General features: G+C 36.1%; 1 protein-coding gene across 3 annotated transcripts in view; it reads right to left on the bottom strand.

Annotated features, from left to right (window-relative positions):
• The window catches only part of MASTL (microtubule associated serine/threonine kinase like), a 34,443-nt gene that overhangs the window by 5,066 nt on the left and 12,780 nt on the right, over positions 1–16,597 (bottom strand). For 2 of the 3 annotated variants that reach the window (XM_036022878.1, XM_028507659.2), the window contains exons 3-9: positions 16,388–16,527; positions 15,627–15,715; positions 14,282–14,388; positions 13,673–13,826; positions 10,858–11,030; positions 7,527–8,663; positions 6,350–6,491 (exon numbers count right to left, since the gene is read on the bottom strand). In XM_036022878.1, the coding sequence (XP_035878771.1) occupies positions 6,350–6,491; positions 7,527–8,663; positions 10,858–11,030; positions 13,673–13,826; positions 14,282–14,388; positions 15,627–15,715; positions 16,388–16,527 (1,942 nt within the window). The remainder of the gene's footprint in view (positions 1–6,349; positions 6,492–7,526; positions 8,664–10,857; positions 11,031–13,672; positions 13,827–14,281; positions 14,389–15,626; positions 15,716–16,387; positions 16,528–16,597) is intronic. The other variant, XM_036022868.1, reaches the window with a different exon arrangement.

Raw genomic sequence — 16,597 nt, 5'->3', positions numbered from 1 at the left:
CATTTCCTCTGTTGCAATTAAAAAAGCCGTATCTTCACTCTTTGCTGCCTTTAAAAGTCATAAAAAATGTCAGATGCCTACATTTGCTTTCAGAGAAAAGCAACCTCTCTGGATGTCTTTCTGCTCAGAAAACAGAAGACACTTCATTTTTATATTTCATATGTGGGCCAAAATGAAAAAAAATTTTTTCTGCCATGTGATCTAGTTATACTTTGACTGTTCAGTTTAATGTGCTTTGCCATATTACTTAAAAAGAAGCTCACTCACCCGAAATCAGAAATCCTGTATGTAAGAAAAGAGTAGTTAGGTACATTGTATTCAAATTATGAGTTCATTCTCACATCATTCATTGAACTAGATACTAGGGATTGTGTCAGATATAAGGGGTACAAAGATGAATAAGAAAGAGAGCTTTTCCTCAGGAGAAAATAGCCTGCTCTGGGAGAGACAATACAGGTAATTTTAACACAATGTTAAGAGAACTGAAACAGAAATGTGCACAAGAAGCTACGGGAGACTCTGGCCAGAGTTCCTAAGTCTGCTTGTTGAGGGGAAGACGGTGGAGGGCATCAGAGGAGTCGTAGTTGTGCCTCAGCATGATGCTAGGAAACAGAGAGGTATGTGTACAGGATGGAGCATAGGCACTAAGTGACTTGCCCCTGGGGCCTGGGGGAAGAGGTAGGGAATAGGGAGCTGATTTTTTCCTCCTTTTGATTATAAATTTTATAAACTATGTATTAAATTACTTTTATAGAAAATAAAAACTTAAAAATATATCACTATCTAGCTGAGGTAACTAGATGTCCCACTAAAATAGTGGCAAGATCTAATAAAGTAAATCTTTACATTTGAAGCTTACTTTCATAATATATCCTAAGTTAGACAACATACAAATTATAATATAGTAAATGGCCTAGTATATCTGTGACTAAGTGAAAAGGACACTGTACATAAATCAGTTAAGTGCCCAGAGGAACTTAGTTGCTTTGGCTAATAAAGGAGAATATTAAGTGTGTCCACTTGCAACAAGGTAGAGATTATTCAGAACAGTGCTGAGTGCTGCCCAGGAATTCTCATGGAGTGCTATCTATAGGGAAACCTTAGACACTAGTCTTGGGAAACTTTCTTAAGCTTTTGTAGTAGAGAAAAATATAACAAATAATTATAACATAGGTGAATGACATAAGTTTTAAATAGTTTCTTTTGGGATTGAACTTGCAACCATGGTGTATTAACGATGATGCTCTAACCAACTGAACAATCTGGCCAGGGCTAAACAGTTTCTACTTAAGTGATACGGCAATGAAAAAGTAAATCTCTGTAATTGGTTAAAGGATACATCATGGAAGAGGTGACACTTAACTGATCATCAATGAGAAGAAATTGAACATGAAGATGATTGGGGACTGGCTTTTTAAAACTAAGGCAAAATACTCGTGCAACATAAGGAAAATTTGAAAATACTGTGTCTAAGGGGTGGAATGGGATTATAAGGCCAAAACACGAATCTCTTTGAGAGATGTGGCCAGTAGGACAGTTTGGAGCTTCATGTGCAATGATCACTAATGTCGCTTTTAAGGAGACGCCATAATTTTTCAAAGAGGGAAGCAGCATGAACCACGTTACATTTTAAGAAAAATCTAGATTTTGTGCTGCTGCCTTCTGGGTTGCTTGTGGTCTTTCCTACCTTGGACTCTGGTCTTGAAAAGTGGGGCAAGGGAGTATAGGCACAGGAAGAGAACAACTTGAATTGAATCCAAATCTAGACTGCAACATGCAACACTGCTTGGCTATCTGAGCATTTTCATTTTTTTTGAATAAAATGTAGAAAAATTTGCAATCAGGGAAACAAAACAACAAATATGGGGGAAAAAGGAAAACTCTGGTAGCAATGATTATAAACAATAAAATGAAATTGAGGAGATCAGAAAGAATGCTATTAAATAATCAAAAGGCAAAGATGAGGCAGAGACAGTGGCAGAGATGAAAAGGCAAGAAGAAATACTGCAGAGATGTAATCAACTCAGAGATTTAAATGCCAGAATGTAGGGACAATGTCCTTACAATGTCCCTGTATCACCACAAAGATGGTGAAACTGAGATAACGAACAGAGGAAGTGAGAGCTGGATAACAAGTACGGTTTTGACAGGCAGCATTTGCAAGACCTGTAGAATACTGACTAGATATTAAGGCCATGTGTCTGCTGCCAGGTGAAAGTCAGGACTAGAGATTGGTCACTGGGAAACATTAGCATAGGCCCAACTGAAGTCATGGGAGTGATGAGATTAACAGGGAACACCTGAACAGGATCCAGAGCAGAATCATGAAGAACCTCCATATTTACAAGAGCTAAGGAAAGAACTGAGGAGTAGCAATACAGATAGGAGGAGTGAGACTGAGAAGAGGCTGGTATTTTGTAAATAATGACATCACAGGTGACTGCTAATAAAAGTTTCAGTTAAATAATCAGATTGCCAAGAATCCTGAAACACCAATTCAAAAGAACATATGCAGAGACTCCTAGCCAAGATAGAGGTGTAGGTAGATACACTTTGCCTTCTTGCAAAACCAAAAGAAGGACAACAACAAATTTAAAAACAAACAAACAAAAAATAACTAGAACTGCCAGAAAATTGAACTGAATGGAAGTCTGATAAACAAGGAGTTAAAGAAGAAACATTCATCCAGACTGGTAGGAGGGGCGGAAACGGGCAGCTGGAGTGGAAAGGACTGGCAGCAAGGTGGCAGCTGGAGGACCAAGGTGGGCGAGGTGGTGGCAGGCAGTCTCACATTTGCATGTGGATAAACTGGAAGGAACAACTGGGGAGTAAGACCGCACAACCAAGGGTTCCAGCATGGGGAAATAAAACCTCAAAACCCCTGACTATAAAAACCTGTGGGGGTTGTGGTGGCAGGAAAAACCCCTAGCCTCACAGGAGAGTTCACTGGAGAGACCCACAGGGTCCTACAACATACACAAACCCACCCACCAGGAATCAGCACCAGAAGGGACCCAATTTGCTTGTGGGTAGCAGAGGAAGTGACTGAAAGCCAGGTGAGAGCTGAGCAAACAGCATTGTTCCCTCTCTGACCCCTCTTCCACATGCAGTGCCACAATGTAGTGATGGGGGTTGCCCTACCATGGCAAATACCTAAGGCTCTGCCCCTTACTATATAACAGGCGCACTAAGACAAAGAAATATGGCCCAAATGAAAGAACAGCTCAAAGCTCCAAATACAGAACTAAGTGATGAAGAGATAGCCAACCTATCAGATGCAGAGTTCAAAAAACTGGTAATCAGGGCTCAGAGAAATGGTTGAGTATGGTTGCAAAATAGAGGAAGAAGTGAAGCCTATGAAAAGTGAAATAAAGGGATCCAACAGTGAAGGGAAGGTAACAGGGACTCAAATCAACGGTTTGGAGCAGAATGAAAAAATAAACATTCAACCAGAACAGAATGAAGAAACAATTAAAAAAAAATGAGGAGAGGCTTAGGAACCTCCAGGACAACTTTAAACATTTCAACATCCGAATCATAGGGGTGCCAAAAGGAGAAGAGGAAGAGCAATACATTGAAAACTTATTTGAAAAAATAATGAAAGAAAACTCCCTGAATTTGGTAAAGGAAATAGACATACAAATCCAGGAAGCTCAGAGAGTCCCAAAGAAGTTGGACCCATGAAAACACACGCCAAGGCACATCATAATTACATTACCTGAGATGAAAGGGAAGGAGAGAATCTTAAAAGCAGCAAGAGAAAAAGAGACAGTTACCTACAAAGGAGTTCCCATAACACTACCAGCTGACTTCTCCAAAGAAACCTTACAGGTAAGAAGGGGCTGGAAAGAAGTATTCCAAGTCATGAAAGGCAAGGACCTACGTCCAAGATGACCCTATCCAGCAAAGCTATCCTTTAGAATTGGAAGGCAGATAAAGTGCTTCCCAGATAAGGTCAAGTTAAAGGAGTTCATCATCACCAAGCCCTTATATGAAGTGTTAAAGGGACCTATCTAAAAAAAGAAGATCAAAACTATGAACAGTAAAATGACAACAAACTCACAACTATCAACAAGTGAACCTAAAAAAACAAAAATAAAAACAAACTAAGCAAACAACTAGAACAGGGACAGAATCACAAAAATGAGAATCACATGGAGGGTTATCATCAGAGAGGGGGGAGAATTGGGGGAAAAGGTACAGGGAATAAGAAGCATAATTGGTACATAAAAAAAGGCATGGGTAGGTTAAGAATAGTATTAAGAATAGTTTGATTAAAATAAAAAAAAGAGAAAACTGTATTTGAACAATGATTAAAAAAAATAGTATAGGAAATGGAGAAGCCAAAGAACTTATATGTATGACTCATGGACATGAACTAAGGTGGGGAGATGCTGGTTGGAAGGGGGTGCAGGGCAGAGGGGAACAAAGGAAAGAAAAAAATGGGACAACTGTAATAGCATAATCAATAAAATATATTTTTTAAAAAAAGAACCTATGTACCCCTATGTTTATAGCAGTGTTACTAACAATAGCCAAGTGCTGGAAACAGCCTAAGTGCCCATCAGTAAATGAGTGGATTAAAAAAGCTATGGCACGTTTACACAATGGAATACTAAGCAGCAGAAAGAAGGAACTCCTGCTCTTCCCAACAGCCTGGATAGAACTGGAGAACATTATGCTAAGTGAAGTAAGCCAGGTGGTGAAAGACAAATACCGTATGATCTCACCTATAAGTAGAACCTAATCGACAAAACAAAGAAGTAAGCAAAATAGAACCAGAGATAGGGAAACAAAGAACAAACTGATAGTGACAAGAGGGGAGTGGGTGAGGGGACAATGGGGGGAGGGAAGGGGAAGGATTGGGTCAAGGGACATGTATAAAGGACCCAGGGGCAAAGACAATGGGGGAAGGCAGTTTGAATATGGGAGGTAGGGGTTGGTAGGGCAGGGGAGAGTAATGAAGGAAAACTGGGGCAACTGTAATTGAACAATAAAAATAAATAATCAGATTGCCAAAGCAAAAATGGTGAGGCAAAGAAAAGCAAGCTTTGAGAAGTTAGGTAGTGAGGGGAAGATAAGGGTGGAAGATAATTTTTAGACTAAGGAAAAAAGTCAGCAGAGGAACAAAAATGAAAGTTGTGGAGTGGGGTGGGAAGATGAGACAGATGATCTCACAAAGAGTCCAAAGCAAAGGGAAATGATTAATACCAAAAAGTAGAATACAGGGTTATGCTGTGGGTTAAATTATGCCCACTTGAAAAAACTTTAAGTCCTAACCCTGAGGGCCTCTGAATTTTACATTTAAATTAGGGTCCGTGCAGATATAGTTAGGTTACGATGAAGTCATATTGGAGTTGGGTGGGTCCCTAATTTGACTGGCATTCTTAGGAGAGCACACCCGTGTGACCACAGACAGGGAGAACATCACATAAAGAGAGGAGATTAGTGATGCATCTACAAACCAAGAAATGTCAAAGATTGCCAGCAAACAATAGAAGCTAAGAAAAGGCAAGAAAGCATTCCCCTACAGGTTTCAGAGAGAGCATGAGCACTGTCAACACCTTGATTTTTTCGACTTCTGGCTTCCAGCACGTTCAGACAATAACTTCTGTTATTTGAGCCACCCTGTTTGTGGTACTTTGTTACAGTAACTCCAGGAAACAAATACAGTACATTTTAGATGTAGGAAGGGAAAATAAGGTAAGTGAATATGCCATCCTTTCATTCTTATGTTGCATTTTGAAGGATGGCTTGTCTCTGGCTTGGCCCTTCTGGTGAAGATGTAAACGAGGGTACATACACTCTAGACAGAAAGTCTTATGCAGACTGGACAGAATTTTAGGCTACTATGTATTTTTGAGCCAAAACTACAACAGACTTGAGGAGCCAGTTAGAGCAAAGACAACCAGCGAGTGAAAGGTGGGACTTCTTTAGATCACTGAGACTGTACCAGAAGCAAAGAACAAATGGCTGCATGTCTTCTTTCCTTGTAACAAATGTCACATACAGGAGACAACTGCATGACTTAATTTTCTACTTCAGGTAATCCAAGTAGCAAAAAATGTAAAACAATTTTACCTCAAAAGAAAATGTACCCCTGGCTGGTGTGGCTCAGCGGATTGAGCGCTGACCTGGGAAATGGAGGGTGGCCAGTTTGACTCCCAGTCAGGGCACATGCCTGGGTTGTGGGCCAGTTGGGGGGCATGTGAGAGGCAACCAATGGATGTTTCTCTCCCTTTCTTTCTCCCTCCCTTCCCCTCTCTCTAAAAATAAATAAAATCTTTTTAAAAAGAAAAGGAAATGTAGTGATAGATAACACTTCAAAAACTCAAGACATGTGCCTTACCATGGGCTCTGCCTAATAACAACTCAGGTGCAAGGTAGTCTGGGGTTCCCAGAATTCGCCCATCGTCCACTGGGGCTGCCCCTCTTCTTACACTCTTTGGAGTTCGATATGGAGTTCCTGACTTGACCTGATTTGGGGTCTGCTATTGAAAAAGAGTTTTTAAAAGACAATTAATTCCTTTTACAGTGAACAGAAATGCCAAAACAAAAGAGTGAAGCTGCTTAGCATGGAGAACATATTCAAGTCCTTCATCAGCTTTGAAGAAGGACTCATAACTAAGTATAATTATAAAAAGCCCTTATATCTAATGATACTCCAAAGGCTAGGTAACACCAACTATGGTCAATAAGATCTGGATACACAAGAAACAATAAAAAAGTTGGCAAGAAAAACCTCTTGATAGCATAGAATAATGCAAGCCTAAGAAGTCAACGAGGGAGGCTGCGGCTGACAAATGACTGAAATGTTAGGATAATACATAAGGTAGAACTAAATAAAAATAACCTCTTGTGCTAATTGGCATTTGAGTTTTTAAGATATTTAGTTGTCTCACAAGGACTCTGTGAGACCAGCAGGAATAGGTATCATTATATTCTACAGACAGGTGGTGCACAGAGGCTCTGAGGGTAAAGGCCTCCAAGTCCCCCAGTGAGTTCTGAATAAAAAACCCAAGTTTTGTAACTCTGAATTCCAGGTTTCCACTTTTTATATTATGTTTCTTCATAAGGGGAGAAAAAAAAGATAAAGGGTTAGAAAATAAAAACAAAATAAGAATTAAAATGTATACTTTCATTTTTTTTCTGTAAAAAAGAGATTATCTAAACATGTGCTTAGAAGATGGTCGACTTTACTTTTATAACGCACTGTTTCTGGGATCAAGTGAAAATATGTGATTATAAGTATGTGAATGTAAATATGTGAAAGTATATAGAGCAGTATGAATGAAGGTGGTGTTGTCGTTAAGAACAATAAACATGACTGCTAGCTTTACTTTTCTGCATTGAAACTTTCAACAATCCAGAAATTTCTGACCAGTAAAACAAGCCTACATGCTTAATATTGTATAGTGACTATAAGACTACATGCATAATATTGTATGAAGGACAGGCAAGAGTCTGGCCTTCATAATTTATTCTTTTACAATTCAAAGAACAAGTGTTAGAAAGTAGTAACATACCTGATAGAAGTAGGGTTTTTCCTTTTGAGTAGGGGTTATGGCCATGGGGTCCGAACCACTATAAGCACACGACATATCCATTGCATCTAAAGTAATGCTCATTTTGGATGGTTCTGAGTTATTGGATACATTAATATGGCTGTTAAAACTTCGAAAAGCTACAGCATTTCTTTTAGAGCAGGTTAATGTTGTCAACACCTCCGAAGAAGGTGCTAATGTTTTTTGGTTACTGACTTGGACAGCAGGGTTCGAGTCATCTTTTGGCAAGGAACTTTTGTGGCAGCTGAGTGGTACAGTAAGTAGGTCTTCAATATTTGATTCTTCAAAAGAAGATTCTTTGATGCTAATATTTGGATCTAAGGACTGCCTTTCTAGTGGACTTTCCATTATAGAAATTCCAGGAAAAGATGAATCAGAATCTACAGAAATATTTTTAGAAGCTCTGTCATCATCAGAACACAGAAAACTAGAACTTAAGTTGTCAGTATGCTTATCACAATCTTCATCCAGTTCACACATAAGGTTTTTTGCTATCACTGGGATAGGTGTTTTTTCTGGTGTGTGTTGTTTATCCATAAAAGAATCAACTATGTTCTCCTTATTAGCACAGTCATTTTGCTGACTTCTATATACTGATAGCTTAAGGCCCTGAATTTCAGTGGTTAAGTTTGTATTTTGATTTGTATAACAATCTCTCATTTCATTACTATGTTTATATTCTGTACAACTTTTTTTATTCTGTATGGTTTTCTGACAAGGACTGGAGTCAACTAACTCAAAATGTCTCTTAACACTTCTTTTCCCAAGGTGTTCTTCAGTAATACCATCAGAATCCACAGGCTCCTGATGTGGCTGATGAAAACCAGACTGTCTTGTGTCAGCAGCCATATTAATATTATTTATATCCAGTTCTCTTGCTTCCCAAGAAACTTTCCCAGAGAAGCAGTTATTAGCAAGGTTTTTACAAGAGCTTCCACTATCAGGAATGGCACTGCTGTTCTGAATGGGAGACAGGGCCAACTCAAGATCCTTCTTATTGAAACTTCTGATCTTGATGGCATTTGTAGATTTTGTACATAAAGGCTTTTCAGTCGTGTTCCAACTCATCATTGTAAAGCCCAATGCCTCGTCACTTTCCTAAGGGGAAAGGGAAGGACCTTTTTTAGTTATATGAAGCTGAGATTCTTTAACCTGTGTTAAACCTCTGCCCACTTAGGTGGAATAAATGATCCCATAAGCTATTTATGGTACCTATTCCCACTTTCCAATGGAACAAAAGAACAATGATAACAGATAACTAAAAGCAATATAAAAAATTTTAGTATACATTTAAATACACTATTTGGAGTGAAACACTGGTCTAAAATGTAAATCAAATTTTCTATAATACTTATTTGATGGTGTATTATATGTTATTTAAATAGAACAAATTAGCAGGCAACATGTTCAGAGAAATTTGGGGGAAGGCTCTATTATGCATATATCTGCTTTGCATAGGAGTATAGACAATTCTATTTTGAATTTCAAAATGTATAAGACTTGATATAAATATAGTTAATGGGAAATTATAGATAAAAATATTATTAATATAAACATGTATCACTTCAAACAAGTAAAAGAAAACCAAGATGATATGGGTAAGGATAAATTAGTGGTAATTTATAATGAGAAACCAAAAATAACAGGAGTTAAATCCATTGTCAACAAGTTGCCAACAAGGATAACAAAGTGTTTTCCTTGAAAACTGAATTCCAACCATCTGCAGAAGCTATTGGGTGATCAAAGCTTTGTACCTAATATTGCACATTGGTGCTTGGTAATGAGGATTTTTACATGATTACTCAGAGGGAATCTTCAATAACTCTAATAGTGACAATTTTTGACATGTGAAAATTAAACTTTTTAAAGTAAGTAATAACACAGAGCACTTAGTCATAAATCAAAGAAAATTCCTGAATTACAACTCATTGATCTTTAAGCACAGAAAATGATGCATTTGGGGATCAGCACAGGGCTTATCGAGGTCCCTTGCTCTTCTGTTGACCAACTTGAGAGGAACCACCAGAATATAATCATTGCATTCCTCGGGGATCCAGGAGTAGGAGCAACAAGGTAAAGCTGTGTCTAGTGGAAACAGTATATTTTTTTCTTGAATAGGACAGAAATGAAATAATTGTACTAGGAATGTAAATCTGGTTTATTCTGTAACATATACATATTATCTATAAAGTGGCCTATAAGGAGAGAAGAAAAAAATTGAGAAATCCTGCCTTAACTAAAAAATTTGACCTTACTTATAAAATGCAAACATCCAAGGATAATAAAGAAAATTATAAGACTGAGAATAAGGGGCAAATACAGTCCAAATTATTTTATCAAACAGAAGGTTTATTCTTTGTGTACTACCATTCTTCTAATGTGACATTATTTTATTGGCATTTTATGAGGGCAACTTTATTATAATTTAAAATTTCAGTTCTTCTCAGCTTTAATTGCTTTTAAAAAGAGAAAGGTAGAATATTTAAATTAAATATAAGAACTAAGTAAATTCATTCACTTAGCAAGCAATTTTCTTAGAATTGATACTTTTATTTAAAAAATTATTTATTTTAGAGAGAGGGGTAAGGAAAGAAAAAGAGAGGGAGAGAAACACTGATTGGCTGCCTTTCCCACACCCCAACTCAGGCATGTGCTTTGACCAGGAATTGCACCAGAAACCTTTCAGTCCTCAGTCTAGTGCTCAATCCACTGAGCCACACCAGCCAGGGAAGAATAGATAATTTTTAGGGTACATCTACATTATCTTTGTGGTCTAAAAGTTATCTCTGACTCAGAAGAATTGCCATTTCGTTAAATGAGAAACTGGCGGAAATCAGTACAAAGGAGGTAGTGCAAGTTTAAAAATAAGATATACATTAAAAAAAATCAACAAGCTAATATCTGTGTCATGGTAGGGAACTGAAAAAAATAAAGTTTATATAGATGCATAGAAGCCAAACATTCTATCAATTTATAGCAAAAATTTAAAAATTTGGAATCTCATTATATAAAGTGGGAATAATTTCAGGCTGGTACATCTCTCCATACTTTCCTTTCCTTTCTTGGAGAGTGAATAGAAACTTCATTCTCTTAAAAAAAAAATCGCATTTGAATGAGAAATAGATATTTCAAAAGAATTTAACACAATGTAAAGGTAAATAAAGACTACCTTGACTGCTATTCACGTAACAGTTTCATTTCCAAAAAGAATTTAAACAAAAAGGTAAAACATGTTTCTCTTGTTAACTTCACATACATAATTGGTTATGGTTAAGATAAATTTCACTCTAACCTGGCAATCCTTTTCCCATCTGGGGCTGCTGTGGCAGTCAGATTCCATACTGGATAAAAAAGTGTGGGACTGACTGCTGGCACTCGATGTAGCCAGCCTTTTCCTAGACTGGAGTAGATTAGAAGTTAGACACTTTACAGGCATTCCAGGGTTGGAGGCAACTGTTTCAAGACCTGGAGGGAAGAGAAAATATTGAACCTTATGTCACATCTTTCCTAGTTCCTCACTGAACCTGAATCCTGACAGATAGTTAATTAGGCAATGTATCAAGTATTGCTCATCAGAGCTATTTCTATATAAACATTATCCAACCCACAAAAATGACTCTTCATATTTTTGGCATACAAATACTGTTCTGAAAGTTAAAAAAGAACCTCTCAACATTTGTAAAGTAAAAATCAGGACAAGGGAACTAATTTATAATCAGGAAGAAATCCATTTAATATGCATTATCCAATTTGAAACTCCTCTAGAGAAAGGAGCATTGTTGATGGGCTATATCCAGATGTGATGTGAGGCCAGAATGTGACTAAATTTACCCAGTTCAACTTGCATTTAATAAAAACTATAGCTTTATTTTAAAGTTGAGGTTTATGTGCTTACAAGTGTGAATTATGCACAACTGTAAGGGATTTTTTTAATATCATTAGGTAAAACGAATAAATAATGGTAAATTGGCTAAGAGTGAGCTATTAGAAGCAGCACTATCAACACGATACATGTGCCTTTATTGTATAAATAATGATGCCAAAAATTACTGCTCCTGAACCTAAATTAGATACAGTAGACCATTATGCTTTTACCAAAGATCAAAATATATAAAATATAAAGATTTTATACCCATATGAAAAGATATATTTATCTTGTTTTCCTTTTTTCAAAATGGGTAAACATGACTTCAATTCCAAATAAATTCTTAGTCTTGAGTTTTTTGACTTAATAAATCTTATAAGAACTTTAAATCTGGAAGAATTTCAAAGTACATCTAAAACAAATTTCTTTATGGTACATAAATCCTCTCAATGGAATTCTCGAAACTCACTGGACACTGATCTTGATATATGACCAGGCTATTCCGTTGCCTTTCCCCATAATATGGAACCCGTGTCTGATCAAATGCTATGTGCTTACTGTATATCTACTGAGTTCTTTCTGGGTCATTGATATAATCAGACCATTTCCTACTTTGGCATTTTTGATACAGCTTAAATTTTACGTCCCCTGTAATGACATTTGATCCTTCCTTCTCTATCTGCTAAGCTTTCTTTGTCATTGTACATACTTTTTGTTCTCACATAATACATTTAGTCCCTATGATGTGAAGATGGAATACAATAATCTTGTCCATGTGTCCATGCCTTTTCTCATGCTAGTGCCTCTATCTGAAATGCCCTTTCCCACTATACTGGGAGCTATCAAGGTCCTGTTTCTCTTTCTGGGTCTGGAAAGAAAACCTATAGCTTTGTTGTTGCTGTATCTTCATTTAGAACCGTTCCTGATTTTCCCAGTTAGTGTTTGTCACTTTCTGTGTCGCATAAAAGGAAACCTCTGTGGCATTTACTTTATAGGATTGTTATCCTTTTATAACTGTAATCACCACAAAATTAAAATTTATTTTGAGGCAAGGATATCTCGTAGCCATCTTTATATCCACAGTACTGCCTTCCACCTATCTCATTCTGACTGGATTAAAGAATGACTAAGGGAGCTGCATGATTTTTTCTTAAGACTAAGGCTATAAAATAACTTCGGCATATTACGTATTTCAACAGTCTGTTTATCAAATCTATAAATATATATTTAGTCATTTTCATTTTTACACTGGATTTTGACAGAAGAAACAAGATTTACAAAATTCGGAGGGAAGGGTAAGTGAGCAGAAAATTGTATTTGTAACCAGGACTTGGCTTTCCCATTTACTAGTGTGTAACTAAGTATTTTCAAATATTAGCTTTCTCATAGGCAAAAAGAAGACAATACTGTATGTTCTAGATATGTACAGATTTGTTGAGGACCAAATTCAAAATGAGGTAACATCCATGAAAACAACTAATGGTAATTACCCTTCAAAGCATCATTATTCACATTCCCAAGATGAAGAATTGAGTGCAAAAAACTAAATTGTCCACTGTGGCCAAGTTATAAAGGGTAAAGTTATGTGCCAAACAAGTATCAAATGTTCCACTCTTCTCTTCCAGTATTTGACTTTGTCTTTTATTGTGTGGTATTAGCAAAATTATAACTTTTCTTCAGCTATTTTATTTCAAAAATCTATTTTATTATTTATTTTATTTATTTTAGAGAGGGGAAGGGAGGGCGAACGAGAGGAAGAGAAACATCAATGTGTGCAATGTGTGGTTACCTCTCACATGCCCGTCCCCCAGGACCTGACCTGGCCTGCAACCCAGGTATGTGTCCTGACTGGGAATCGAACTGGTGACCTTTTGGTTCATAGGCTGGCACTCAATCCATTAAGCCACATTAGCCAGGATGTATTTCAAAAATCTTTCAGAAGTAATTTTATAAAGACAAAACAATATTATAGGTACTACATCTTCTCTATATAAGATTTCTGTAGATCCAGTACACTGGGTGATATCTACCCAATGATCATTGTATCATTATAGGTAATCAAAGAATCTCTCATTAGCTAGACATTTTGTTCTGTTCTGCGGACTTAAAGATCTACAATAACTCCTGTCAGAAATGATGTCTACGTAATGAAATATAGGAATGCCACAGGCTGTTCAAATGTTTGCATTTTCAAATTGTTAAACTGATATTAGAAATGAACTACCTTTTCTTGTATACTCACATGATTTTAGTAGTTTGCTAGAATAAGGAGTACTGTCCTTTTGATCTATAGACATAGGACAAATTAGTCCTTGAGAAAGCTGTGATGTTTCAGAAAAATGAGTTGGAAGAATATTTGCAGATTCATCACTTTTGTCTGCACCCGGTGGTGGGTGCTATTAAAAAGAAAGACAAATACAAATGTTAACATTTATCTTCACAAAAGCACCACCAAAGACAGTTATACCTCCTGAGTAGATTAACTGTTAAGTAATCTAACATGCTTGATATTTACATTCATCTTGACCATTTTCTTTAAATATTTTATTTACTTATTTTTTAGAGAGAAGGGAAGGGAGAGAGAAAGAGGAAGAGAAACATCAATGTGTGGTTGCCTGTCATGTGCACCCCCACCAGGACCCTGGCCTGCATCCCAGGCATGTGCCTTGACTGGAAATTGAACCAGTGACCCTTCAGTTTACAGGCCCACACTCAATCCACTTAGCTACACTAGCCATGGCTTGATCGTTAAAAAAAAGACAAATGCCAGCAAAATAACAGGATTTTAAATTTTAAATGGTAATCATGAAAGGGCAGGTTATATGAGGTATTTTTTGTTTAAAGTACTTACGAATCCCAAAGAGCTGATGAGAGATAATACTTGTCCTGGGGTTCTTGAATAATCTTGTCTAGGTTTAGCCATTGATGGTGTTATAAGGATATCCATCATATTGATGTCTATATATGAAAAGAAAGTATACGAAATTCTTTAAAAACTTGAACTGTCATTGACTAAGTCTATAGTCATCTGTTTTGAACTTTGCCCCTCTTTCCACATTAAATCACCTAGAAATTGGCTTGTGCAAGACAAATATACCCAGGAGAGTCAGATGCCATAGAGTAAACATACCAAATTAAGCAACTGATTTAAATCACTAAAGTTTGATAAAAAAGATAGAACCTAATGTAATGATCCAAAGTCTTAGTTTTTCAGGAAGTATTTGGTCAATAAACACGGGTGTTATGTAACTGGCATTAAAATAATCCTTGATAAATCAAGTATTAGAAGAGGAGGTAGTAAATAAAGGAATCACGATAGTGGGAATGTAAGTTAAATTTCAAATCAGAATCTAATTAAGGAATTAATACAAATTATGTGCCCTTCATGTTAATTAAAATGTGCAAGTATAGGTCAAGATAGAGATACAGATTTTTACAGGTTTTGGTGCATAACACTGTAAAATAAAATAACTCAACATGCACACATAATATCATACTATTTTCTTTATATATAAAAAATGGTAATAGATGTATGGGATATAACACTTTTAGGGTAGACTGAAAATGTCAGCTTAAGAAATTTCATTTTTACCTAATACTGATGAAGCAGTAAGTTCTCCTTTTTTGCTAGCTTAATAGTGTAAAATGATTCACTTATTATTATTATTTTTATTGATCTCATTGGGGTGACATTGGTTAATAATATTATATAGGTTTAAAGTGTACAGTTCTACAATACATCATCTATATATTGTATTGTGTGTTTATCACCACAAGTCCATTGTGTGTTCACTTTCGTTCCCCCTTGTTTTCCAAGGCCTTATTGGTGGTCAAGTATATTTGAGTAAATTCTTTAGGGATTAAGTGTTTATCACAGATATTTTAGTCATTTTACTGACATCGAATTGGTCAGGACCAGTGTTGGTAGGGATAAGAATTCAAAAGAACAGAAATTGTGAATTTCTCTGTGAAGATCCAAAGAACTTCAAGGACCTCTGAGGATTTAATAATGATTCCCATTTTTCATCTTTAATTGGAAGAAAGATACCATTACATCTTTCTAGTCTATTTTAGAACAAATAATCATCAAATTTTATTCATTGTAAACAAAGAAACAAACAAACAGTATAAGTTAATAGGAAAAAACATAATTTGTTGGAATTTTAAAGAAATACTTACCTGCTATTTTTTCTTACCTCTATTCAAAGTAACTTTGGAAAGGCCAAAATCCGTTAGTTTAATATGGCCTTCATTAGAAATAAGCATATTGTCTGGTTTCAAGTCTCTGCACACACAAAAGATAAATAGCAGAGAACTGAAAGAGAGCTAGTACTGATGTTAGAATTCCTGGGGGAAAAAAGTTACAGACGTCTTAAACACCATTTATTTTCTCTGAAATATGGCACTCATTGATGGCTTTGAAACTGCAGTAAAGTTTAAAAAGCAAACCATCTTTTGTATAAATGAATCAACAAGAAAGTAAACTGATTTAGTGGTAATCTTTTGCATTATTCATTTAGATAGTCCATTAGATAATCCATTAGAAAAAAATCAACCTTATTAGTTAAAATAAACCTCAAGCCAGGTCAAAATCATATTTACCTCATTCAAAGACATTAAGGTCAAACTTTCATAAGGCAGAACCACTTACCTGACTGCACAGAGCAAAACACTATAATCAGCTGGGATTATAAAATACAGCAGTTTTGTATGATGGTACAGGAATGGAAAAATGATTCAATATTCATCACAATAAAATGGCATTTTCATGGTCAAAGCAATGTATTATAAAAACACAAGGAGATGAAGGAAGAGTTGATGGAATTTGTAAATTCACACAAGTTAGTAATAAACTTTAGGTAACTTGGATATATGGCTAAGTGGTTATACAACTATTGTAGACATAATTTGATTTTTGTATTTTTAAGTAATAGAGCGGAGAAAAGTCAGTTTTTACCGGTGAATGATTCCATGTCTATGAAGGTAATCTAGAGCCAGTGCCACTTCAGAAATATATTTCACAGCCATCTTTTCATCAAAATAACCATATATATGTAGGAGAGACTTGACATCTCCACCGATAAGATATTCCATTACCTACAAAAGGGAGCATAAATGTTACAGAATAAAAACAATATGATTATACTAAAATATGTATTATTTGAGC

This window comes from Phyllostomus discolor, chromosome 1 (assembly GCF_004126475.2).
Source record: "Phyllostomus discolor isolate MPI-MPIP mPhyDis1 chromosome 1, mPhyDis1.pri.v3, whole genome shotgun sequence".
Lineage (NCBI taxonomy): Eukaryota > Metazoa > Chordata > Mammalia > Chiroptera > Phyllostomidae > Phyllostomus > Phyllostomus discolor.
Note: the sequence above shows the minus strand (reverse complement) of the source record. Positions and strands in the feature narration are given on the sequence as shown.